The 27573-nt window shown below is 45.1% G+C and overlaps 1 protein-coding gene across 8 annotated transcripts in view; it reads right to left on the bottom strand.

The window, feature by feature from the left end:
* The window catches only part of LOC120456109 (cAMP-specific 3',5'-cyclic phosphodiesterase), a 106834-nt gene that overhangs the window by 56642 nt on the left and 22619 nt on the right, over positions 1-27573 (bottom strand). For 4 of the 8 annotated variants that reach the window (XM_039642727.2, XM_039642729.2, XM_039642726.2 and 1 more), the window contains exon 3: positions 7577-8774. The exons of the other annotated variants lie outside the window; for them this stretch is intronic. In XM_039642727.2, the coding sequence (XP_039498661.1) occupies positions 7577-8739 (1163 nt within the window). In that variant the 5' untranslated portion in view covers positions 8740-8774. The remainder of the gene's footprint in view (positions 1-7576; positions 8775-27573) is intronic. 8 annotated transcript variants of the gene reach the window in all.

Consider the following 27573-nt stretch of genomic DNA (forward strand, 5'->3'; position numbering starts at 1 on the left):
TTCAAAGAATTGCATTTCTCCGTCTCATTTCGACAGAGGAAAACTTGGTTGGCCATCAATTATTATTGTTTATCTCCGACTATTAACTATTATTTACTGTTTGCAGGAGAGAGCGGAAATTTCGAAATTCTCTTTTGCGCAGAAAGCTGCGCGCTCTTGATTCCAATCAGCCCTCTGCTCTGCCGCCGTGCATTCTTATCAGAACCGCGCCGTCGACGTCGCTGCCCGTTAGCTGTTGTCTTTTTGCTGTTGTTGCGCACTGCACTTGAAAACTTCATTCACGCATCTTTTCTCTTTTGCAATTTGCATGTGCAATTTGCATTTTGGATATTGGCCAGACCTAATGACAATAATAATAATAATAATAATGATAACTAATCTGGGGTGAAGTGACAGCGACGCCGGCAGAGGGGCAATTGCAGCGTTCGACGGCGAACTCAAGTGGTTGACGTCTTTACTAACACTAGACTACGCGTTTTGGGGCTTGCGTGAAAAGTGGAAATAGCTACTTACACTTGGCTGATAAGAACCCGAGGCGGCTTTGATTTCCAGATTAGATGACCACCTGACTTGACCCCACCCCTGAGCCCAAACTCTCCGGTCAGCAAACGGAAACACACCCCCAGCTGCACTACTCACTGCCGGCATTCCGGCATTTCGTCATTTCGCCATTCCAGCATTCCGGCATTAGGCACTTAAACTGGCCCAGGTGCCTCAAGGTGCCTCAAGGTGCCACAAGGTGCTGCACGCACAAACAAAAAGAAGAACCCGGGGTCGGGGGCCATCTAAAAGTTTCAAATTTCTGCCGGCGACGGTGAAAGTGGCCTGAAATGAGCCCCGGGCTCGAAGTGCAATTATCCTGCGAGAGTTATCCATCAAAAATGCCGCTCGCCACTCGTTCTAATGAAAAACTTTGCTGCCATTCTGCTCGGGAACTCGATGGATGGGGGGAAGAACAGGTGGAGCTCGAGCGCAGCTTTCGCCTTCTTTTTGGCGTTATGGTTATGACCGCCGCCAAACCAGATGGTATCGCAGCTCTACGGTCCTTTGCATTAACGGCGTACAGAAGATCCATCCAAAATGGAACTTACTTTACCAACGAGGGTTGATTTCAGAGTTTTAGCTGGTCACCTACAGCTAAATTGATAAACAATTTAAGCATTTACTTAGACAAATAGTAGATTAGGCAAAGGCATACAGGGTATTAACTTCTGCTGAATCCGAGAAGTGCTGTCAATTAGAATATTCGAAGGTGATATTTAATCTATTTGCACCGCGCTCTCTGTCAACTCTATTTCGCAAAAACGTTAATAATACCCCCTGTGTCAAGCAGCCCCCTTAATCTATTTCCCCGCTGGCCTGTGTCCACTTTTGCTTTGACAAACAGCCGCAACAATAAAAAAAAGGAACAAAAAATGCAGGGGCGGGGGAAAAAAGCAGAAAACTAATGGATGGGCAATGGCACCCAAGGGGGCTGGCTTTAGAGATAGCCGGCAGGGGCGTGGCAGGGGTCCTGGCTATCTGGGCATCTGGGAGATATACATACATACATATACCTATACATATACATACGTATATATATATAAACATAAACGCATATACATATAACACCCGGGGAGGGCGCTTAGTTCGTTGTTTATTGGTGAGATTTTTTGGCGTTGGCCGTGAGTCAAATATTTGTGACAAAAACGCTGGTTTTGTGTTTCTCGTCGCGGGAGACTGAAATTTCATGAGGCTTCACGAGAGGGCTAAATTACCTGAATTGTTCTGTGTTTTGTACACTTTCTCTTATTGGTTCAATTAGTGCATGGCATTAAAGACCTGCGCTCGTTGCAGGAAATGCTAAATGTCGGCATCTGATGCACAAACACACGAATATTACTGCGTGCCATAGACAAGGTGTCGTATGGTTGCTTTGGCTTTGGAACTTGAACATATTTGCCATCGATTGGCGAGAACTTCAAACAAGCGTACGCAAGCTAGCTTGGAAACCGAAAAACATTTTTCATTATTTTCCAGCTCCGATTTGGTTCGTGCTTAATATTTTTCAATTTCCTGCTCTTTGAGCTCCGCTTTCGCTAGAGATTTTTCGCCCCGCCCGCTGAGCGTGTGTACCCAAAACCAACAGACACGCCCACGACCACGCCGCCCGATTGACGCACAGTCAACGGTACTGCCAGCGGGCGGCTGATGGGCCGTGGGCGCTGGGCGATGGGCGATGGGATGGTGGGCGTGGCCGGCGGACAAACAAATTGCATGCGTCTCTCATTTCTCATTTCCCATTTCAGTTGCCTGATGCATTTACAGTTGCACTTGCAGCAGCGCCAGGTGGGCGGTCTGCCACGCCCACGCAAAACGCACCGCCCCGTCTCACGAAGCCATACATATACAAAAAAGATTTTGATTGTCGAGAAATATTCTTAACGACTTTAAAATACAAATTAATTATGTCATGTTTATATCCACATAATATAAACGATTTGTTGTCACAAAACTTTATAATCCAAAAGAGAATGATTGGGCTGTCATGCTGCCAATTGCTTTTGTGGCATACATTTTTTTCAGTGCGTCAGCTTGGTTTCCTTGTCTAGCCACTGCACATACCGAAAAGTTAATCATAAAAACGCCGAGTGAAAATGCCAAGGTTCAACGTGTTGCTGATTGTTTTTTCTCCTGGGTGTCAAATTGTTAAAACGACGTTGGCAAAGGGATCGGGAGGGGGAAAGGGGGTGAACGTTTGAAAAGAGGGCGGACCGACACGCCCACCAACCAGTTGCACGCTGCGTATACGCAATACTCGCTCGCACAAAGACCAGAGCTTTTTTGTCGAGCGTTTAAAATTTAAATATATACTCCATGACCGAAAAATCAGATGCTTTCGAGCTTACCCAAGTCGCTTAATTAATCAGCAACCGTATCAAATGCATTCAATTGACTTACCTGTAACGAGAAAGAAGCAAAATGTTTAATTAGTGAGTTGAAATGCGACTTTAGTGGTTTATAATGGTTTATTAATGGTTTATAGCTACTGAAGAGTACATTTCATGAAATAGGTATCAAACTATTCTATTCCTGTATTAAATGTAGAGCTTGGCAAACGTGTTTTCATTTGTTTGTATTTCGAGGATAAAGTTTTTCAGATTTATTTTGAAATCCTGACCTTAAGCAATAAAAATAGTATTAAGCACGTTTCATTTAGCTTTCGAAGCTTTGGACAGCTTTTCCAGAAAATTCAAGTGTGTTGAAAAGCTGTGGGAAAAGTTCTGAGCAATTTTCCGAAGCTCTGGGTTCGCCGCATTGCTATTGAGCTTTTCATGCCTGTATTCTTTCTAAGATCAATGCCTAATTCAAAGAAAATAGATTTGTTTGATTTTGTTAACCTCTTGCATGCTTTTCTTTGGGAATTCCCCTAGAAAATTGCCTTATACAAGAATGCAATAAACTAATTACATTTTTCAAACAGACTAACAATCCTTTAGCATCCTGAAGCTTTTTGTCAAAGTGCAGCCGGGATTTAAAAGCTCAGCTGGTGAGCAGCTCAAGGGAAACGAGGAAAATGAAAAGGGGAACTGTTACCAAAGTCACTGCAAAGCTGAAAAAAAAGCAGTCAAAGCCAAAATCTTACCCCTTTGGGCAATCCACGGTATTTTAGAAAAAAAAAAAAGAGAAATTTTAAGGGAAAATGTAGAAAACAGAGTTTAATTAAGAACAAGCTGCTCAGGAAATCAAATTAAATAACCCTTGTAAAAGGTGCGCAAAATTTAATAATATTGTAAAGGTGGGCACAGATGTTGTGCATTGTCAATTTCTTGCACCGAATCTAAACGGCCTTTCAATTGGCTTTTTCATTCCGCTTGCAGTACAAATATATTAAATTCCTTAACTCTTTCGTCGTGGTTCCTTTGTTTTTAATGGTTTTGAGTTTATAACCATTCCTCGGCATCCGAGGGCTCACCTTTTCTGCCTGCTTTTGTTTCTCGCTCATGCCTGGCATTTTCCCATCTCGGATTGCCTTTATCTTAGGGATATACTTCAAATGGCCATTCGAGATGCCGTTGCCATCCTTCCCCCCTTTAAAAATGGCCTTGCAAATGTCACACGTGTCGTATGCATAATATTATTCATGCTATTATATAATGTTAGCAGTGAAAGCGAAACCTGCCAGACAACACAACAATTTAAATAGCTGTATGGTATGAGCACAATAATTCATGATGTTTGCTAGTTATTGGCTCAGCTCGAATTTTATTTCATGCAATGCCCAAATAGTAACATTGAAATGTGCCAAAGCTATGTCATAAATTAACATGGAATGTGAAGCAAGGAGGCGTAATTAATACTTTATCTAATGCCTTCTAATTAGGGCTTTTTAATAATACGCCCGCGTGTAAAGTTCTGGGGAAAACAATTTGACACAAAAAATATATCACACAACTACATTGCGCTTTAGAAGCTTAGAAAAAACGTGTCATAAAGTTTTTAATTGCGACAGATGAGACTAATGTGTCTTGTACGTAACTAAACAGCTGTAAGCTGTAAGATGAGTTAAGATGCTTAAGCTCAACTAAATGAGTTCGAAAATCGAAGGCCGCATCGAACTTGTGTATTAAATATCGGAACTGTCTAAAGTAATGAGCTGCTTACGGACTTTAACTAATATTCTGACAGTAATGAAGGTCCTGTCGGCTCTCTGGCACTCCTCTTTTGTTTCGTAAACATACCTTCATTTGCGCCTTAAGGTAGGCAGCACTCGGCTGAATATTCACCGGTGGGTTGGACGAAGAGTTTCAAAATAAAATATGCAAACAACGGCACGTTTTTAAAGACGGACCAGTCATACTCGTATCCTAACCCTCTAAAAACCCTTTAACATCTTTTTGTCGACACTTTCTCCCGTGGGAAAACCAACTGCCTGCATCTTTCACATTTTTGGAAAAGGGAAACTTTTGAAGTTTCACAGGGAAACGACTGTTAGATGACCCGTACACGCACGAGAAAAATATGCTGTAGTAGCTTGAAGTTATGTATCTAAAATATTGTATGAAGATACCTCGATGATTTTCAGAATTTGTACTTGGGGGAAGGACATGGCCCAAATGTTAATCTAGTGGGTTAGTCGACGAGAGTTCAATGGCTTAATTAACAAATTTCGTGGGCTGATTGATTGACAGAAATTCAAAACAACAACAATTTTAGGTCCTGGCTTTAAGGATACAAGACCCAAAAGCTTGGTAAAGTGTTTGGTATATTAACGGGAAATTTCACCCTCCCATTGACCTAGATATTGGCTAACAACGTTGAATCGCCCTAAGGACTTTGTTTAATTTCCAAAAATAGGGGCAATTGCAAAAAAAGTAAATAAAAGGGACAATTTATCATATTGTGGGCGTAAAAAGTTTCACACATTAAATCTTTCTAAAATCTTTCTTAAAGTTCTAGCCGCGACAATTATCGCACTTCAAATGTCGTGAAACTTTTGTCCACTTAAATCTTTTTGGTTCCAACTTGTGGCGCTCTGAAAATCCCTGAATGCCTTTTAACCCACGACAAACAAGACGGCAATCCAAAATTGCCGGATTTCCTTGGGGGAATACCCCTTTTTAAAGTTGTTAAAAATGCGGGCTGCGTCACCGAGCCGATCCCCTGATGGCTTAAAGATTGGAGTATAATTTATATAGACATTAGCTCGCCGGCTTGGGGCGTTGAAATTCATCGTCAATTCATTGCCAGCCAAACCGCCGACTTTGACATGGCATATAAATGAGGAGCACCCTCCAGGACTTCTCGTCCTGCCCCTACTCCAACCTCCGAAAATCCCGGAGAGCTGTATACATTTTTGTGCTATGTTATTTTCTTTTTTGTTATTTTTTCGGCCTGTTTGACTGAGGCAAACAGCAACAATAATAAACATTTCTTCTCGGACCATTTGTCTGTGTGTTTTTAATAATAAATAAACTGTAAACATAAGTCACGCATACCGAGAGGCCGGCCGAAAGTTGAGCCCTGAGCTTCAGCCCCGGATTTATGAGGGGTGTCGGGGGTCAGGGGCTTGTGGGCTTGTGGGCTTGTGGGCCAGGCTCTGAAGGGTAGAGGGAAACGGGGGTCAGGAGCTATACTCCCCGTGCCTTGTGGCCAAAGCTATGCAAATGTTGCGGCCTGCTGGCGAATCTGTGTGGATTTTTAAAGCACCCTTTCCCTTCAAAAAAAAAAAAAACAAAAAAAACAAAAACAGCCAAAATTCCTTGGCTTCTCCACTATATAACTTCGCTTTGTGGCTAATTCCAAAGGGAATTTTTGATTTGGGAATTAATGTTATGACTAAAGTGGGCGGCCGACTTGTTGGCCAACTGATAGGAGGCCACCGCAAAATGGCATGTTATCCGTACGATTTATTAGATTTTATTTACGGACTTGGGATGCTGTCCTCCCAAATAACTTTGAGCTGTAGTTTAAATGTTCATAAGTCTAATGTAAATTTGGAGGGGATGAGGACATCTCTGCATTTTGTGCGAAGGAACAAGATTACTTCAAGACTGACTTTTGTTTGCGTTTCAAGAACAAATATGCCAGTATTGAGCAACAACTGTCAACTGGTTAATCCCCCCGGATGACAACCCCCCTCGTTTTCCTTACGCTTCAGTTACTTTGTGTTTAACCATTAGCGCGTATAATGTTTCAATACCGATTTATTTTCGGAATACAAACTCATTTTTCCCTTGGCCCTATTTGCATTTCGTTTTCGTCGCCTGCCATTATATTTAAATACATTTAATGGATGTAATTCCAATAATTGTTTAAGTTTCCCTTTCTCAATTTCCTTTGCGCTTTAAAATTTCATGGCCTGGCAGCTTCAATTACCCCGCCACCCGCCACTGCCTTCGTCTCGTGTCTCGTCTCTTTCGGGGTTCATTAAAATTATTCTCTTTATTTTCAAATTATTTTTTTCCGTGCCTGCTGGTATTAACATATTTATATATATGTATGTATACGTGCTGTCGCTGCCAGAACGAGAAACAGAAACAGTCAGAGATGCGATGGATGTAGAGGGGATGTGAAAAATAAAAAACATTTAAATTTAATTATACGACTATGACAAACAATTTTGGCATTTTGACAACGTTTTCGTCTCTTTAGAAATTCCCGTTCTGATGAAAGGCCATGCCGCCCCCTACAGCCATGCCCCCTGCCCGACAACTTGCAACAGCAAGTCAACAATTAGCAGCGGGTTCAATGTGCCATCAGAGTCCAGGACACGGGCAAGGATATATAAACAGGTTCATTAGCAAAGGGGGAAACTAAGCGAGGGTCTGGGGCGAGTCCTTTGCCGCACTGAATTCAAGGCAGCACAATGGCCGAATTTAAAGCAGGCTTTACGCAGAATTCAGAGGACGAGCTGGCGGACTTGCATTGAAATTGAATTTATTGTATTTTTCCTTTTGGCAAATGACTTTCTATCAAATTAATATTCTGCGAAATGTGTCGCTGTCATTATTCAATTCAATTATATTCAATTGGTCAAAATTGTGCATAAACTTAGAGGCATATTAAATGTATGTGATTCAATCATCGAACTCACCCAAAGAGGTCCGAATCGCTGCCGGGGAAGCTGATCCTGGGCGAGAGTGGCGATCGTCCTTGCGCCCGCTTGAGCATATCGTGCAGACCGGGCGGCGCGTGTATGGGACTCAAGATGGTAATTTTGCGACTGCCCGGCGGCGCCAAGAAGCCACCGCTCAAGGTCAACTGGGTGCGCATGCCCGCCGACGAGCTCTTCATCTCGATCGTTTCCGCCGACTTGGAGATCAGAATGGAGGAGGACTGCTGCAGGCCCAGCTTGCTCATCGACAGCTGCATGGATCCACCGGTGGCGGAGCTGTCAGTCAAGTTGCCGGCCGATTCCACACCGCCAACCACACTGGCATCATCGATTTGGGTGGAGGCGCTTCGGATGCACTTCTCAGGCCGTGCTCCAGCCACTCCGGCTGCCGCCTCCGAGTGCGCCGATGTGGAGCGCACAAACTGGCGTACGTGCTTCTGGTGGGCCGTCAGAAATCCGTGGGCACCCTCCGGCTGCTGGAGGAAACTCTGGAAGCGAGTCTTGCTGCTGGCCGAGCTGGCCGAGTTGGAGTTGCCGCCGGCCAGGTTGCTGGAGCCGCTGGCTATGTAGCGGGTGCTGCTGCTGCTGCTGGTGCTCGTGCTGGTCCTCTGCTCGCTGCTGGTGATGATAGAGGTGGAGCTCTGGGCCTTCAGCTGCTGGGCCAGCGAAGCCGCCGCCGAGGAACTGAGCATCTGGGCGGCTCCGCTCGAAATGGTGGTGGCCTCGCCCACAATCGTGCTGGACTGCAGGCTCTGACTCCTCGTCGAGCTGGATATGATTCTCTGGGATTGCTGCTGCTGCTGGAGTTGCTGAAGCTGTTGAATCTGCTGGATTTGCTGGGCGCTATCCTGTTTGCTTTGTTGCACAGTAGTGCCGGCACTACTGCTCATCGAAAAGGAGTGCGTGGCCACCTTGGTGGTGCTCGATGTGCTGGAGAACTTTTGGCTCTGTACCTGCACCTGCTTTTCGGGGGATCCCAGCTCCAAATCGGCCATGGAGCGCACTTCGTCGGGATCCACCTCGCTGGGTGTGGTTATTATGTATTGTGGTGGTGCTGCTGCTCCAGCTCCAGTTCCACCGCCTCCTACTCCTCCGCCACCTCCTCCTGATGCTGCTGGGCCACCATTACTCTCCTGGGACATGGTTTCCTTTTATTTCACGTTCTTCGCGTACGCTTCTGGGGAACAGAATTTATGCTTTTAATTTTCCCTGCGCGAGTGACAAACTCTTGCTCTCACTCTTGCCTCAATGCATTGCATACTTTTTGGGGTCACGGGTGAATAGTTTGGGTTAAGGGTCGTTTGGAGCTGGGTTAATTGAATGGCACAAGCGGAATCTCCGTCTGTCGCAAAAAAGGGTTTTATTTCAGGGTTCTCCCCTGACCCACCAACCAAAGGCACCGCATGAAGGAGGTGATGTTTAATTAAGCAACTAAATTCCTTTGAAAATATAGCACGAATTTGCAAGTGCAGAAGTGTAGAGAATATTCAATTAGAAAGCTTTATGTTTCGTTATAGTTATATTATCTATAAAACACAAAGCCAAGTCCGTGCAGTATTTGAAGTCCAAGGAAAGGACTTTTCTACCAGTTTTTAAGCAGCATAAAGCTCATATAATAAAAGCATTATTAGCTGTCCAGAGTCAAAGGCCTTAACTTTGCAGCGATTTTCACACATTCCTGCATAAAATCATTTCGTTAAACCTCATTAGCAAAGTTCGTGGAGCATTTCCCGAATGGCCAAAGTTGGCTTCGAACTCGAACGCAACATGTAGTGCCCCCCGCTTTTTCCCGCTTTTTCCCGCTTTTTCTCGCTTTTCCACCACCCCCCAAAAATGTTCCATCCCCTTTTGCCGTCGGCGAAATTTTCTTGTTTTCACCTTCCTTCTTTCAGATTTTTTTTGCAGCAACATTTTCGTTTTCTCATTTTTTTTTTTTGGTTTTTTGTCGAGCGTGCGTTCGGTTTTTTGTGTTCTTTTTGGAGCGTGGCTTTTTTCGCTGGTGTGCCTTAACAAGCTGCATAATTAACCTGTGAACCGTGACCATGACTCTGAGCCACCCCCCCCGCCAATTTCGCCGCCCCTGTGTCTCGGTCATCCCCTGTTAAGCTCCACGCTCCCAGCTTCACGCTCCAAGCGACCAGTGCACGTGGAAAAGCGAATTATTTTGGGTGACCCTAGCTAACTAACAACAATATGCTTTTAATTTTGCAAAAACAAACGGAAATGCGCTCGAGCTTGAATTTTACCACACCTTGTCATTTGGTGCAGAGCATACTTTATTAGGTGACATTGATTACAACCGTGACTTTGTTTTTCCGACTTCATATTTGGGCATCTGCTCATTTCCCCCCATTCCGTTTGCAACTCTCTGCGATTTGGATGGCAGTGAAACAGAAATGAAAAGCAGGAAATGGGGAAAAAGGCATCAAACGCAATTTTTCAGGGGATTTCTGCGCGAATGTCTGAGGTCCTTTTCCTTTTCCTTTTCCTCTTCCGCTTTCCTTTTCCCTTTCCTGTTCTCTTGCCGCTTTTCAATATTTACCGGAGAAAACCAATCAGATGCAACTTGATTTCATTAGCGGAAATGCATTTAAAAGGAAGCTTACGGTCAAAGAAAAATTATTACAGGTCATCGAACATGTGATGTAATCTATTAATCCATTCAAAAACGCAAGTAATTCTCTAGTTACAACTTTTACTTTAACTTTTAAACGTGCCGTGTGCTTCAAGTTTGAGTGCGATTAGAATTCTTGTTCTTTTTTTCCACTAAACATCTATTTAAAATAAATTAAATTACATCTTCACAATAACAATATTAAAGCCCACTTAAATTTCATTTGGTCAACGATTTGCGTAACTCCTTTCACTATTTCGGCAAGTCACCCAAATTGTCGGAAAATTGAAGGTCAGGACTCGTTAGGTTGCAATGACTGTCACATGGCAACAAAAAGAGCAACAGTAGGGGACAACAACCAACATCTTGTGCAACAGTCACGCACACATGGCCAATTCGCTTGCAACTCACACACACACACACACACACACACATACACACATACACACACACACACACAGTGGCCGAAAGGATGTTACTGCCGTTTTATGCAAATGGGTACCTTTTGCTCGCTTTGTTGCCGGCGAAAGGAAACGACAATGACGACAATATACACCTGAAGAAAACACGTTACGGTTCTAAAATATATGAACGGAAATAAGAACGGCAATTGGGAGCTAGAAGAGAAGAAAATGGGCTGGAATGGATGAAATGTGCTGCATTCACGTGTGCTGCATGCGAAATCCTTGGAACGGCTTGGTTTCGCTCAGTGTAAAATAGGAATTTACCACCAACTGAAGGCTCGCCAGCCAGGATTCCTTTTCCCAACTTATCTCTTTGTGCATTCCGTTGACACTTTGCCTACTTGGCTTTTTTTTGGAGTCCTTGCACTCAAAGTAATTGCCATTCGAGCAGAAAACTGAGTTTAGTTACCCTGATTCGATCAACTCAATACTCAATTGCCTGCAACCGTGGTTGAGTTGCACCAGAAATTTCCTATGATAATAATACTTTTGCAATCGATGCGATTGCACATTACCTAGATTGTTCATTTGCAGCGTTATTTATTACACCTTGACTGTATAGAGTGCATATTTGATTTGATTTGCCCGCTTCGCTCGTTTTCCTTTCCGCCAACAAGCAATTGCGAGGCAAGGGGAACAACAACGGCAACAAAACCAATTTGCATTTACGGCAAACAAGGCGAAAGCAATAAGCTTCATGTGTTGATTGCCACGCCCTCGCCGCCCTCGTTTTGTGGCTACACATGTATGAGTATATGAGTGTTTTTTTTTTTTTTATATCATGTTTATTGTTGTGGGTGGAAATTAATATGTACAAGTGTTGTGTGTAGGGGGGGGAAGGGGGGGGGGTGTTGTAAGGTGTTGTGAGGTGCGATAAATCCTGGAGTCCCTGCGGTACTACCGCGAGGCTATGCTTCGCAGGGCCAGGATGCGCTCATTTTTCCCTAGCTAGGATCCTGTTGACTCCGAGCGGCTCTCTCTCTTTCCGCTGCCCGCAGCCTCTTCATCGCCACTGCAGCGAAGTTGCTGATCTGATCCCAGAACGTCTGATCCGAGATCATGCGCTCCCCTAGGGTAGAAGGGTCCGTTACGTCCTCCATGAAGCCTTCCCTGTCGCGGTCGAATCGCTGGCAATTAAAGATGATGTGCTCAGCCGTCTCGTCGACGCCGCATTCTGAGCAGTGGCTGTCGTCGTCGTGGCCAAACCTAGCCAGGTAGCTCCTGAAGCATCCATGCCCGCTAAGCATTTGGGTGAGCCAAAAGTTCACCTCGCCATGCCGTCTTCGCGTCCATGCGACCACATCCGGGATGATCCTAAAGGTCCATCTTCCTTTCGTCGACTGCTGCCACCGTCTTTGCCACCTTTCCAAGCTGTTGGTTCTGGCGTTGGCTTTTATGGCTCGCTTCTGGGCCGAGCTGCACTGTCCCACAATCTTCTTCACCTCGTGGTGTATCTCCTTCGCCTCCAAGGCCAGCAAGTCTATGGGCAGAGTTCCCGCTATGACTTGGGCTGCGTCGTCTGAGATTGTCCGAAAGCCGGAGCACACCCTTAGGGCGCACAGCCTGTGCGTCGATTCAAGGCCCCTTATGTAGGACCTCTTCTCCGCAGCTTCCGCCCATATTGGGGCTGCGTACAGGGCTGTTGCCCTGCAGACGGACTGTAGAAGAATTCTGCGTCCCTGTCTTGGGCCCCTGCAGTTGAGCATTATTCGCGCTAGAGCCCTAGCGACGCTCGACGCCTTCCTGTTCGCTTCCGCCAGATGCTCCTTGAACGTTAGCCTAGTGTCTAACAAGACCCCTAGGTATCGTATCGCTCGCGCCGACGTGACCGTGGTGTCTCCGACTCGGATGGTGGCTGTCTCTACCTGCTTGCGGCTAGATATAAGCACTGCCTCCGTTTTGTGGTGAGCAATGTCCAGGCCGACCGCTTGGAGCCACTCCACTATGATGCCGATTGCTGCATTCGCGAGGCTCTCGGCTTCATTAACGGTTTTTGCCACGATTACCACGGCAATATCGTCAGCGAAGCCAATCACTTTGGTTCTGCCTGGTAGTGGCAGCCGTAGCACACCATCGTACATAGCGTTCCACAGCAGCGGCCCGAGAACCGAACCTTGGGGGACCCCGCAGGTCACCCTGTGCTCAAGTGTGCCTCCGTCTGTGTCGTACAGTAGCACTCTGTCGCTGAAGTAGGCCTTGACTATGCCCACCAGAGCGTCCGGTACCCCTAGGTGCTGTAATGCTCTTATGGTGACGCCCCATCTCGCTGTGTTGAACGCATTTTTTATATCCAATGTTACCACCAAGCAGTACTCCTTGCTGCCTCCGTGCCATCTTGTGCCTTCAATTGCCTTCGAGGCGATCTCCTTGACCGTTGCTATGGCGTCCACTGTCGATCTCGCCTTCCTAAAGCCGAACTGCATTTCTGAGAGGTCCCCTGCAGCGGAGATGGCCTCGTGCAGTCTGAGGCTGATACAGCGTTCGAAAGCCTTGCCGATGTGGTCGATCAGGCATATCGGTCTGTATGAGGATGGGTCCTCGGGCGGCTTGTTGGGCTTGGGGAGCAGTACCAGCTTCTGTCTCTTCCAACGCTCTGGAAAGAAGCCTTCCGTGAGACACTGGTTGAAGACGGCTGCGAATGCTTCCGGGTGCTCGTACATTCCAAGCTTGACGGCGATATCTGGGATACCGTCCGGCCCTGGCGCCTTCCCCGAAGGCATTTCCTTTGCGACCTCGCGTATTTCCTCCGGTCGGAGCGCTAACTGCGACAAGTCGCCTGGAGCCGCGTGAGGAGGTTGCGGGTCCGAGGGCACCATTGGAAACAGGTGTTCCACAATCGCTGTCATCGTGGCCGCGTCGCCTGCTTTTAGAGGTTTCGCCTGGCTTAGCTTTTTAACCACTATTTTATATGCTGAGCCCCAAGGGTCCTGCTCGGCTGAGTCGCATAGCTCCAAGAAGCATCTCCTCTTCGACTGCTTGATGAGTCTCTTTAAGGCCCTTCGATTGTCGGCGTATTCTTGCCTCAGAGTCTCGTTGTTGGGGTGGCCGTGCTCCCTTTGCTGCCGCCGTCTTGCCCGAAGGCAGGTTCTGCGAGCCTCCGCGATCTCGTCGGTCCACCAATAGACTGGTTCCCGGTGGCGGTGGTGGCTCCTTGACACCCTCATGCTTGCTGTGCATGCCCTCTCGACTGCTCTAGTCAGGCTGATTGCGCTTGCCGCTGCGTTCTCACCGATGTCTGGGCTCCCAAATTCCCTCAGGAACGCGTCCCGCTGGAGCGTCTTTGGGTTGAAGTGCCTCTTCGCTGGTGGGGCTGTGAAAGATCCTCTGCTGGTGATGTCGCAGATAATCGCCTTGTGGTCACTTGCCGTGTAGGCATCGCTGATGGACCATTGTGCGCGCTGGAAAAGCGAGCCACTGCAGTAGGTCAGGTCTACTACCGATCCTGCTCCAGCTCGGCTGAAGGTGTGCTCCGTTCCCGTGTTCAGAAGAGCTACGTCCATAGACGCGAAGGCTTCCTGAAGGGTACGCCCTCTTGCGTTCGTGTGGACTGAGCCCCACTCCTCTGCCCAGGCGTTGAAGTCCCCAGCGATGACCACGTTTCGCTCTCCTCTCTAGCAATCTTGTGCCCGGTTTGTCCGCACTTGAGACAGCAGTCGCTGCGATTTGCAGTGCTCTTGCAACGCGCTGCAATGTGGCCGAGCTCAAGGCACTTGAAACACCTGGGTCTGGAGTCGCTCTCCTTGACTCTACAGACTGTCCATCCCACCTTCAGCTTACCCTTGGCAAGGACCGCCTGTGCCTCGCTGCATGGCAGGCCCACTACTGCCGTTTGGGTGTCCCTGAAGGAAGGTCGGAGGCTTTTCAGCTTAATCGAGCTTGCCTCAACTTGGAACTGGTCCACCAACGCCTTTGACAGGTCCTCTTTAGCGACTAATGGGTCCAAGTCGCAGATCGAGAGGAATTGCAACCTCGAGTCTTGCGTCAGAGCTCGCACAGATGCGACTCCATCCAGCACCGCCTCCAGATCGCTCTTCATTAGCGATGCGCTCTTCTCTCCATCCCTGCTTAGCTCGAGCAGGAGGTTACCACTAGCTGTGCAGCGAACCTTGTGCACGTTCCTTCCCAACTCCTGCAGTTGTCCGTCGCTTCGCCTGGTGACCAAAGCCAAGACCTCGCTGTAGGTTTTTCCCTTCGCTTCGACTATGACAGCGTCGGGTCTCCGCGCTAGGCGTGCCTTCTTCCTAGTCTCCGCCTTCGTCCACGTGTCCGGCTTCCCACGGCTTGGGACTGCCGCTGGCTGCGCCGGGATTTGCTCCGCTGCTTTCGCCTGCTGTCTTGGGGGGCTCGCTCTCTTATCCACCGGCTTCTTTCCCTTTGCCGTTTGGTCCGTTTGCACGAAACTGTCCCTTTTTCGCCTGGGGGTGGTCTGCTGCGACTTTTGCTCGGTCTTCATTCGTTTATCCCCACACTTGGGGCATCCTGGGAGGGCGTGGCGCTGTTCGTCCTCCATGTCCAGCCCCCGGCTGGCGTCTTCTTGGAGGGCCTTCATCCTGGCGAACATCGCCTTCATCTGCACGTTTATGTGCCTCACCTGCTTCACGTTGGTCAGGTTTATCAGCTGATCCAGGACCCGTCCGATTTCCGATAGCTTGTCGGCGCAGCGGATTTGCCCATCCGCCTTCGTCCTCTTTGGAGGTGTACTGCGGCTCGAGCCGGAGGGGCTGCTCGGGGTCCTTGCCCGCTTCGGCGTGTCCTGACCATCTCCCATCTCGGCCAGGACTGACCCACCAGTCTGTGGTGGCCCAGGTGATCTTGGTAGGATCGGCGAACGCAAGATCTTTTTACTGCTTTGAAAAGCTCCCGCGTTGTCCATTTCGCTATAGTGTTTGCTTGTTGCGATCACTGTCGAGGCGGCCAAGCTTGCCACCACCTCGCCAGGTTGGTTTAGAACGTGGTTTGGGGCCTCCAGAATCCGTGCCCCTGCCGTGGGATTAACCACGGGTGGATTTCCAACTAAGTGGTTGCCACCTGGAGTAGTAATGTTATTTACCGACATTCCTCACTTGGATGCATTTTATCCCTACTGCCAGGTTTATGTTGCAGATTTATCCCTTCTGCCAGGGTTGGATTTACTGCCGGCCACTATGGCGCAGACGCAGACCACGTAGCCGCCCACTCTGGGTCAGACGCTCCGTGGATTTTTGGTGAGAGGGGTGTGAAGGGGAAAGGGTTTTATTCGGTGGGAGTTATACCGCTCCTGCTCGGTCGCCAGAGCCCCGTTTTTCGGTGTACCGCGTTAGCGGCGGGGTTGGCTGTTGGTCCGCTCCTTGACCTTAGACACCTCTTATTTCCTAGCCCCATCTTGCTGGTTCTATTTTCGCAAGGATTCCATGCGTTGCTGGCAAGGATTCTCGTCGGCAGCCCAGGAAAGTATGCTACGTTTAGAGACGAGATCGTTTGGCTAGTTATGTAGCAATTTGCTTCTGATCAGTAGCATTTCGCTAGAAGCGCCACCTGTGGTTGGGGTCGCCTTCGGCTGTGCAGCGCTGCCAGACCGGTAGCCTGAGCCGTTTTCCAACACTGGTTTAGCAGCTGAGTGTGAGATCAGCTGGTGTGACAGTGCATCTCTAATTGCACACATGGAAAAGCGGACGAAAGGGAAAAACCGGAAGAGAAAGCTTCGAATTTTTCTCACCCTGACCTGTCCCATGGGCCTGGAGATTGGGTCCGGCTGGCAGTCCATGGACCTCTGGAGAGCAGTCTTCCGCGGGTAAGTGACCGTGGCCGCGGCGCCAATGCACGCTGTCACCCATTGGCGCGTCCACGCTGGCTCAACGCGGAAATTTTGGGGTTTTTCCGGGAGCGCTAACGCGACGCGTCCGTCATCAAACACTTCACACTTCACCTCCTCTGAGTATATGAGTGTATCAGTGTGTGTGTGTGGCATAGTTAACAAAGCCTTTCCTCCGCGGCCCCGATACCTATATCCATACCCATACCCATACCCATACACATGTCAACATCATTAGCCATATATCAACTTCACTTTCAATGCCTGCCCAATGAATTTCCTTAACGGGCGGCGTGCTAAAAAGGCAGGCTCATGACTTGAAAATTTCCAGAATTTACGACTTCTTGAGTTTGGAACGCAAGTTGAAAGACGGCGTAAACTGGATTTAAATTTACAAATATCTAAAGAGATTTGTTACAATCTAAGCCAACTAATCACACTTTTTACAATGCCCCGACTTCCAGCATTCCATTCGTTTATCATAAAGATAATTTCCAAAGCCCTCGCTTAGATTAAGTTAATAAAAAGAATTAGGCCTAAGAGCCATTTTATGTTTTGCAATTTCCAAGGGCTGAAACATTTAATTCACTGCGCCATCCTTTCTCTTCAAGGATTATGCAAGAGCTGTCGAATGAAAGGGAAATAAATTAACCTTCAACCTGCTGGCTTGGCTTTTCCCTTCACATTTTAGGCGTTGGATGGAAGGAAAACTGGGCAGTGGGCCTAGGGGCTGCACAGCTTATATTTACCAAATAAATTTCCACACACAACCACACACTTGTACTTGCAATCAAAACCAATTCACGGCCAAGGACATCGGTGCTGACATGCATTAAAAAGAAATGTACTTCAAATTGACTTTGATAGCGGCGGCGTCAAGCGGAAAAGTGCATTATAATGTAGCAAACGAAAAACGATAAAAACCCACCGCTGACCTTTCTAGATTCATTGCATACTCATTGGGAAACGGTAAATGGAAAATCCTCCATCTATCCAACCAACCAACCAACCAACCAACTCAATTAGCGTCGTCAATAATGCACTATGATTGCAACAATTTCCCACTGGCGTAATTGATACGGATTGGTTGTTATGATCAAATTGGATCGAATCAAATCAAATCGAATTAATTTAATGGCCCAACGTTCTTTCCCATGGACTATGTGAAAATTATAAAACGGTGAAAATGTTATATTGCTTATAGACAATCATAACTAGGCTACTGGATGGTTTGGAAATTGTGTTAAAGTTCTAATAAATAAACAACATAACATAATTAATTTAAAAACTAGTTTGAAATGGGTACCCCTTTTGGTCGTCAAGTTAGTCGAGTCTAAGTGCGATCACAATTCGTGTTTCACCTTTTCCGCCCACTTTTCCGGGTTTTCCCGCCCCGCCCTCGCGGGCTTATTGCATCATTGTGTGCTCATCATGCCGGGCTAAGTGAATTTGGCTGGTGTAAGAGAATTTTAATGCATTTTCCACATAGCGATGGATGGATGGCACGGGTTTGCCATCTCTAGCCTAGCGGAAAATCAAATTTGCCGAGGGAGGCGCAGGTGGAAAATATGGATGCCGAAACGGATGCACTACGCTCAACGGCTAATTTGTGTGAATTTGTCAAAAAAAAAAATGGGCATTTTTTGTTTTGTGTGAAATGTGCAGAAGGGTAATAAAGCGGGGGAAGAAAATACAAAATCGGGGAAGATGTAAATTGGCAGTTGGAAAAGGTCGCAGAGGCTACTTTGTGCCGGCAATTCAATCAAACTTCCATTAATAATGGAATGCGAGTGAAAGAAAACTGAAATGTTAGAAGCTTTAAGCATTTTCCATTTTACCCACCACCTCCCACCCAACCACCCCCTTTACCGCCCACTTCCGGCTACATTACTTAAGCCTATTTAAGCTGCAGCCACGGTAGGCGGGGGGCGTGGCCCAGGGCAGTACGACGACAATCAAAGACACAAAACAGAAGGCCGAATCCAAAGCCAATAACGAAACTAACTAAAGGCGGAAAAGCCGAGCGGAGAAACAGAAAAGTCGCAAGTAAGGCAAGGTGGTTTTCCTTTAAGAGCTTGAGCCAAATAAAAATCAACACGCAGCACAAGAAATTAACAAAAGTTTTGCGTAAAGCTCGTCGAGGTTTCTATGCTATGAATCGAGCATACCTCTTAAAATTTCCCATCCAATTTCATAACTTCTGGCCAAAGGGGTTACTCAGTGTTCTAAGAATACGCATCATGCTTTCAGGGTAATATTTCCACAGCATCCTAGTGTGAGCACAACAAACAAGGCCCAAGGCTTTTTCGAGCACACAAAATGACAGGACCAAGATGCGGTGGTGGGTTAATGAGAGGTATTCGGTTTTCGGTTTTCGGTTTTCGCCAGGTGCGTTTTTCGACTGGGTGAGTCGCAGGTCGGTCGGCCGGCCATAAATTTGCTTAATTTATTTGTGCGTGCCGTCGCTTTAAAATCGCTAAATTGGAAGGTCGAAGACAATGAGCTGAAGTTTGCGACCCTCTGAGCCGCCAAACCACAAAGCCACAAAACCAATTTCATGATTACAATGGGTATGGGTATATTGGTATATATTCTGACTTGGGGTTGCTTTAAGGTCGGCATCACTTGATGGCAGTAAATAGGTTAGGAATTGGCGAAATTACGGGGTCGCGGAGAGTTCGAGGTTTGAGTGTTCTCAGTACAGAATACTTTCGACTACGGCTTTCAGTGAAAAGCGAAAGTTCAAAGTTCAATTTGCAATATCGGAATGCCGTAAATAAAAGGGGCAGCGTGCTTTTTCCATTTAGTGAGTGACCATAAATATATTAAAGCCACTCGGATGCGGTTATGTTTTGGTTTTTGGTCAGCATGAAAAACTGCCCTTTCGACCACTATTTATTGCTCTTTTTCCAGCTTATACACATTTGAATTTACCCAACAGCGATGCGAGATACCCTTTTTTTGCCTTGTGGTCTTTTGTGTTTGTTCAAGGATTATTTATCAGGGAAATGCTGAGCTCTGCAGCAAACATTAAGTATAGGGCGTTATTTTAATTAATATTCAGGCACTCGAAATGATCATTTTATTGATGTAGCTTAGAATTAGTGCCATTGAATGCTGGTTTAAGTGTGCAATAATTTAAATTTATTTTAAACTATTTGCTGTCTGCCAATCGATCTTTAACCCACTTGCCACTTGCATGATGGTCGCCATTAATTTCCATAATAGAAACATTTTAGGGAATTGTGGGGAATAACCAAAACAACTTCTTCACACGCAACTTTCGCCCCTCGCCGACCACGCCCCTAATCAATCATTCAGCCATTCAGGCATTCAGTCACTCATCCCCGCCCCATTGAGTTCTTTCGAGTTTTGCCTTAAAAAAGTAGGTGAACGAGAGTTGGGTCACAACATGGCATGCAACATTTTTCGGCAAGGAGGTTAACAATTGGGAAAAGAATAACACTGGGTTCACAAAAGCTGACCCAAAAAAAAGGCGATTTTTCTCCGGTGAGGGTGTGGGACTGAAAAGTGCCGAGCAAAATGCAAAATCGATTGGGGAAATTTACCCTGAACAAGAGAGCTTTAAAGAGTCGAGTGGTTCAAGTTCGCTGGGGGCATGTGTTGATCTTTTCCACAAAAGGAGGCATGTCTGAGGGCTAAGGGGGCGGGCATCTGGTATCTATGACACACACACACACACACATACACTCGCCTCCAAACACTCCACACAGCACTCTCACACACACTGGGCACACACATGCAAGCGAAGCAGTCAAACATTTGCCTTGAAGAGCGGAGAAAGCGGTCTAAAATGAGCAGGAGCAAGGGGCCGAGCTATTGTGGCAAATTGTTCGCTTAGGACAGGTACAGTAGACCCCACAAAAAAGCCGGAAAGGAATTTCCAAATTTTCGGTTTTGCAAACATTCACAAGAGACTTAAAACCCCAGCGTTTTTTTTGTTTTCCATCATCCTGACGACCGGACAGCTGTCAATATTCCCATAGACAACATTTATGGCACCCCATAAATAGGCAATGTTTTTTAGCGAGGGCCGCCTGTGGTGCCCTTATCAGGTGGCTGGTTGACTGGGAGAATGGACAGGTGAGTGTCTGCCGTTGGCTTTGCTCATTTTTTCAGTTACTGCTATCAAAATATTTATAGGCACTTCAAGCTCGCACATGACCAACCCGATAAATTGTTTGCATCTCGCTCACATTTTTTTAAGGCGATTTAATATTGTGCGTTGGCATCCCCGGGGGGTCCTGCTCCCCGTAGGAGGCAATTACATATAGTAATTCAATGAATAACAAGGAGTACAGCAAATATAAATATGAAATTGACGAAAATATGGAACAATACTGCTTGAAAATGCGCAGGTGATGGACGGAGTTTTCCCATTCGCCAGCATTTTCCCACTCCAAACACACACAGCAAGCTCGAGATGCATGCTCTGATGGCCAAAAAAAAAGGCGAATGACAAGCGGTCGGGCGAGATGAAAGAAAAAGCGAAGACAAAGAACGAGACGGAAGAACGCTGTCACGGGGCAAAGGTGAAAGCTGAAAGCTAAGGCAAAGTTTGCTCCTGTGCTGTTGTTTTTCCTGTGCCGGCGCATTTGTTCACTTTTTGTTTCACTTGAAGCGTTTGGCTTATGATCCAAGTACAACTTGCGGAACTGATACTGTTCTTTGTTCTTTATTCGTTTTTTGTTTTTTTTTGTGGCCACTCATGTTTCATTGGCAGCTCAGCTTAAAAGTAATTGTCCCAGTTAAAGATTCTTCATTGAAGATGCTCAGATTTCCCAAATACTTTCTACATCTACATGCGTATTCATAAGAGATTGTAGCCTCCCATTTGTAGGTGTATTTATTTATTTATTTTGACGACCAGTGACAGCTCAACAGCTGCCCTTCAAAAACAAAAAACATCTAAGAAGTTCCATCAAGCGGAAAATTGAGCAATTATAAAGGAAACATGGACAGCTTGTGTAAAAAAAGAAGCTTTTATTTGTTCATTCGTAAGACAGCAACAAGATGGTTTGTTTACTTTCAGTGCTCTGTAAAATAGGAACACTTGAGGTTTATATTTTCGTTATTTTTAAGACCGCCTTCTATTTTAACTGCAATCTAACATTTTCCTCTTATTTACTTTGTGATATTTTGTGCCACACTATTCGCATTAGAAGTGTGTGAAATGGTTTACCTTGGTTTTTTTTTTTCGAACTCGTACTTTTTATAAGATTTTGCTTCACTTTAATCCGCTTTTCCATTTTCCTCGCCTAAAACTTTCATTTTGTTGCTCGACTCTTCTCTCTGACAACATTTCATATTCCTGCGCTGTGCGGTCTTATGTTGCTTTTCCCATCTTCTGTTTATGTTTCTGTGTCAGTGAGCGGAATTTTCATTTGCTCTTTGGTCACGCCCCCATTTCCACCGAACTCCTCTTCAACCCTTGAGGGGAATGGCTTTCTTTGTTTGCTCTTTATGTTTTGTGCGTGCTTCAGTTGAACGTGAGCGGGATTTGTTTTTATTGGAATTATTAATTGTTCATTTTTTCTTGACAGTACGTGGTGCAAAAGGAAAAAGAACGAATCGCAGTCGGCTGACAGGAATCGTAGAAATATGGCCTGAAGCCTGAATCCCAAAAGATACCTTCCTTTGACTTTGCCCCCGTGTCTTTCGCATCTTTCCACCTGCTCCTCCAACTGCAAGCGCTACTTGGTAAATGGGAACGAGGCTGCCAGCACTAATTAAATTATGAAGTGTTTTTTGCCACATTTAACCAGCCCTCCACGTCGGAACCACTAGTTTAGCGGCGTGTCAATGTCAGGCGAGCGAAACAAGTGCACTTTTCTTTGTAAAAAAGGATAATTTTGAATTCCTATACAACTGGAACGCTTAAAAAGTTGGCGAAAGTTTTTCCTATTTTATTCCCCCATTTATAAAACATAAAAAACGAACAATTACTTTGGTTAGAGCTCTAAATGTCTTTCTATGTCTCCGTAGTTGCTGTGGCTCGTGTGCTCAGCGAGCTGGGAACAGTTATACACCAGACTTTCCCTCCGCAGGAGGAAAACAACAAATAACCAGGAAAAAGCGGAAACGGAAGCTGTTTGAGCATTGTTAGGGGAAGTGGCAAGAGCTCGTGCGGCACTCCCAAAAACACACACAAACAAAAAACAAAATATTCATACAAATTAGGAGGCAAATTAAATTCACACACACACACACGCTCGAGGGTCAGCAAACGGACCCATTAGATGGGTAAGGGTGGCTTGTGGAAAATGGAAATGGAAAGTGGAACCCAGGGAAAACAGGTAAAAAACCCAGGGGCGATTCGACAATATGAAAACTGATTTGAGCTCGTTATTGTTAACGATGTTCATTAAAAAGTTATTGTGTGCTCGGGAAAACGCAAGGAAGGCAAACATAAAGCATTTTTCCGGCCTTTGGTTATATTATAAGGAAATATGAAGAGTTTACTACCGGCTTAATGGCTCACAGAAAATATGAACTACAGGTGTCAAGTCGAACTTGTCATATACATACTTGCAATAATAACATAATTAAATATTTTAACTTCGAACTGGGACATATGAACGTTGGAGTAAAAAATAAATTATTGTTTAAAGAAAATAGTTAGCAAAAAAGAACAAATAAAATGGAGAAGCAAATGTTTTTTTTTACTGTGGACGTGTTTACCACCGTCTTTATTCCAACTTACAAAGGTTTTATGTAAGCCAAATATGCTGGCGGCTGTCAGAAGACAACCTGTTGACAAAAACTGCAGAAGCATCTTGTTCATTTTTTATATAAATACCGCCATCACAATTTATTTGAAGCAATTTCCTTTCGAAATCACTATGATGGCTAGAAAAAACATAAAAGAGATTCTGGTGGGTGAAAGTACCCTAAGGTGATGTAAAAGGGAAAAGAATATTCGAGTATAGCCCGGAATCATAGGTCGTTATGAATAATGTCTCAAAAGCTAATATGGCAACACATTACATTTTTATACTTTTTACCAGCACGAGCTCAAATTACAATGAAGTATGTTAAGTAAGTTAAGTAAGAAAGGACCAGAAAAACGAACTAAGCGGAAGAAAGTGTTTACCAGCATACTTGACTCTTCATAAAAAATAGTTTGAGTAACATGCATGAATATTCTTCTTCTGATTTTCCACTTAAATTCCAGCCATCACCCTCGATTCAAGCAATTTTTTTTACATTCAATAACATTTTTTTTGTTTTTAAAGTTCTCATCTGCCCACCTTGCCGTAACTGTTAACCGTAACCTCCAGCCGTCAAAGAATTCCTGTCAACAATTTTCCCTTGCGCGGAAAACCAGCCAATCCCCTCCATTTACCGCCCACCTTTTAACCCCTGACCCCCGAAACAAGCGTGTAAACTTGATTAGCTGCCAGAATGCAGAGGCAGCAATTGAGCCTAGAGCACTTGGTCTAGCTGCACTGGTTGGACGACTCTTTCGAGGACTTTATCAACAATAAAATGTGAAAAAGTGAGCTGGTTGAAGGAGACATTTGGAATGAGTTACATCCAGAACACTGCATGACAACTATGAACAAGTCGCAAATTAAATTAAAAATTCCTCACAAATTTTCTCTTTTTAAGCCCACGTTTTAATTTGGTTCTCGGAAAACCAGTGATTGGCAGACTAAAGTTGCAGTATGAAAACATTTTCACGGCCTTTTGAATCCGAAGACATATGTAATCTCATCAAACGACTAGTGCACCCAATGGCATTTTTCTTCCACGCCCACTTTCCTTTCTTTGTTGAGGATTTTCTGGTCGTCGAATGAGTATTTTTATTTGTTTTTTTTTCTGTATTTTTTCTATATATTTTTTTTGTGTTTTTTTTTTTTTTGTTTGTTTGTTGCTCCGATATTAAGTTGTCAACATGGCAACAAAGTGGGAGACTGTGGGGCGGAGGGCAAATATTTTGCATAAACTACAACCAACTGGAGGACAAAACAGGAACTGGAATTGAACGGAACAAAAAGCAGCCAAGGGGAGGACAGCGAACGAGGGACCAACGAGTGACAGCCATCCAAACTGTCGACTTTCTGTCAATCGCTATCATTTGAAGACTGAAAGCGAAAGGCCAAAACCAGAGTACACTAACAGTATTCGTATATTGCAGCTGAGCTGGCTATATATTATTGCCTTCACATATTGTTTTATGTTCCACGACATACAAGCGCAATTATTATTTTGATTTTGGTCTACTTTGAGTGTGTGTGTCTGCCATTTTTTGTAAGTGTAGCTTCATTGGAGTAGCTTGACATTTGCCAGCCATACGCGGCGAACACACTCACTCTCACACTCACTAGCTTCTTACGAAATATGCGATAAGGATAATAAGCACACACATAAATATAATACGGCCAAAGGATTGCCGCGTGCGCCAGTCCGTGTTGGTATCTGCGCGAGGATGTGGCCATGCGTGCGTTGGCATTAAGCGCATCAACGTTAATGGCTCCAGCAGAAACTCAGAAACTGAGAAGCTCGGCGGCAGCCCGGCAGCTCAGAAGCTCCGGGCAACAGTCAGCAAGGACATCGCATAAGAGTCGAGGAGCTTAGTGATCCCAGCTAGGAAGTGGACACTTAAGGAGACCCCGGGAAAGGACTTAGCTGGGCAAAGCAACGAGAAGCACTTTTGTACGATGGAAATAAATAAGAGTGCACGAGTTGTTTGGACATCGCTCATACGCACTGTGCGCCCCGGAAACAATAAATATGCTTATTGCTGCCTCGTTTTTACTATCTTAATCTCTTATGCTTTGTTTGCACTCGCGTTGGCCAGGTGTGTAAACACAGTTTGCTGCGAAGTGAAAAAAATATATTTATTTTGCTATTCGTTTTTTTAAGGCTATTGGTTCTATCGATGCAGTAACATTATTGAATAGAAATATATGGTTAGTTTGCTACCATTTAGTCACTGGCAAAACCCAGCTAGTTAAGTACAATTTGGCTAGGCATTTCGTGTGCCTTTAATTGCCGATACTCGAGCCACAAACGGTGCCCATTCAGCACAGCTTTCCCCGTATTTTCCACCGCATTTTCTTAGTTTTTCTTTCATGCCCGGTTAATTTGTTTGCCGAACGCAAACCCAAGGTCGCAAAAACCATGGTGATGGCTTTACTCTCCCACTGGTCAGGCAAAAGCAACTTGATTAGGCGACATAAAACAAGTTAATGACAGTGCTCATTATGTCGCCGCAGAGGGTAGGAAAAATTCAACTTTTCCAGGAGCTGAACACACGCCATTAATCATGTAAGAAAAACAAGCTTCTCTCTTTAACTTAAAAGTGTAGATACAAAAAAATGGAGTGTCAAAAATTCATAATCCGTATAAAGAGTATTACAGCATTCAATGTAAGCCTTGTATTGTTACTTATAAGAAAAAATAAGAAAAAATACCACAAGATTTTTCACTCTAAAGGTAATTTATGGCTTGGCTCCCCGAAAGAATTGATAAATTTTTGAATACGCTGCGGGCAGCCAAAAATAAAATAAACGAGAATCGGGGTATGCCCCGCACGAAACCGAATAAAAATGATGAAAGACCTGCAGGCCACGTTGCGTATTCTTGTTGAGAGAAAGCCCAATAATATGTCGACAGAAAAGGCATAAAAGCTTCACAAATCAACAAACGAGAGGCGGTGGTGAGCCAATGAGCAGAGCGGCATTGAAAATGCGAAATTGAAAATCTAGGCAGAGGAAAGTTTTCACCTCTTTGGCGCAACTTCTGCAAGTGCCATTCATTATTAAATCAAATTGACACTCATTCATTTTCTCCATTTCCACCTTTTCTGCACTTTCCAGTAATGATCGATGAGGTGAATCCAATGCAATTACACTTGCTGGAAACTTTTATTTCAGCTTTCGTTAAGAGAAAAAAGTATCCAGCAAATGCATTTTTTAACAGCCCCTCGCTCTTTGCCATTAGAATCAGGGAAACTAAAAGTAATTTGCGGCTTGTGAAAGTTTTGTTTTCAAGAAGTTGCAAATGCAGTTCATTTATCATAGAGGAAGAGTCCACAGCATTTGCGCAACGTATTTGAGTTGTTGCTTAGTGGAAAACATGAAGTGTAGCCGCGCTGGTTGTTTAAACGCTAACTGAAAGCTGTTTGAAACTATTTTTGACTCTGTAAAATGTAAAAGTGAGCTTAAATGAACATCCTTATTTTCCACCGAATTGTGCAACAATTTAATAGAAGCCCAAGGGAGCCTTTAATGCTACCCCTTAAAAAGGAAAATAACGTCGGAATTCAAGGACCCGCTGATTACGCCGTTCTCGAAAATGAAATGAAATCGAGTTCACTCAAAGGAACCAGTGAAAGTCGATTATCGAATTTGATTGGAGTTCCCCATTTAAACTTTTCTCGCCTCGAAATTATAGTTGCCAAAGGGAGGCGTGGCAGGTTGCGGTGGGTGGCACGTTGGTTGGTGGCAAAGTAATCATAACGTAACATGCAAAAGGCCAGCGAAACAATGGGGCTCTTGCGACCACCGTTAACCCAGACCGCTGCTTTCGATTGACACGTAAACAGGGCCAAAAGCCGGGCTAAGCAAAGCTACTACAGCTGAGTGGAATTGTGGACGTGTGGTTGAGGCTCCACCTTCAGCACCACCCACAGCACCACCAGCTGTCTGCAAATGAACGCTGGAAAATTGCTCGAGACCCAAGCTCCTGCTCATAATTGGCTTTCGTCCTAGCACGTAGCCATGTGAAAGGCATACATTCAACAAGAAAAAAAAACATCGTATATTAAGTACTTGGTTTTGTCTAGATCACATTGATTTTAAAGATGTGCTGAATATATAAATAAATGTACATATTGTGGCAAAGCTAAGTGAATGTACAAATCTGATTAATGTTCTCAGAGATGTCGCCCTCCGATGCTTATCACTTGGCTCTCAGGCTCTCAGTGCTATACTCGTAATCGCAACAATGTGTGTACACCCGTACGGGTGTACGAAAATACGAACTGCAATCGAAATTAGTAGCGTGCTTGTTGTCCACCCCCCACGATTATTCAATAGCTACATTCAATAATTATCTATGAACAACAAATATTCAACAA

This window comes from Drosophila santomea, chromosome X (genome assembly GCF_016746245.2).
Source record: "Drosophila santomea strain STO CAGO 1482 chromosome X, Prin_Dsan_1.1, whole genome shotgun sequence".
Taxonomy (NCBI): Eukaryota; Metazoa; Arthropoda; class Insecta; order Diptera; family Drosophilidae; genus Drosophila; species Drosophila santomea.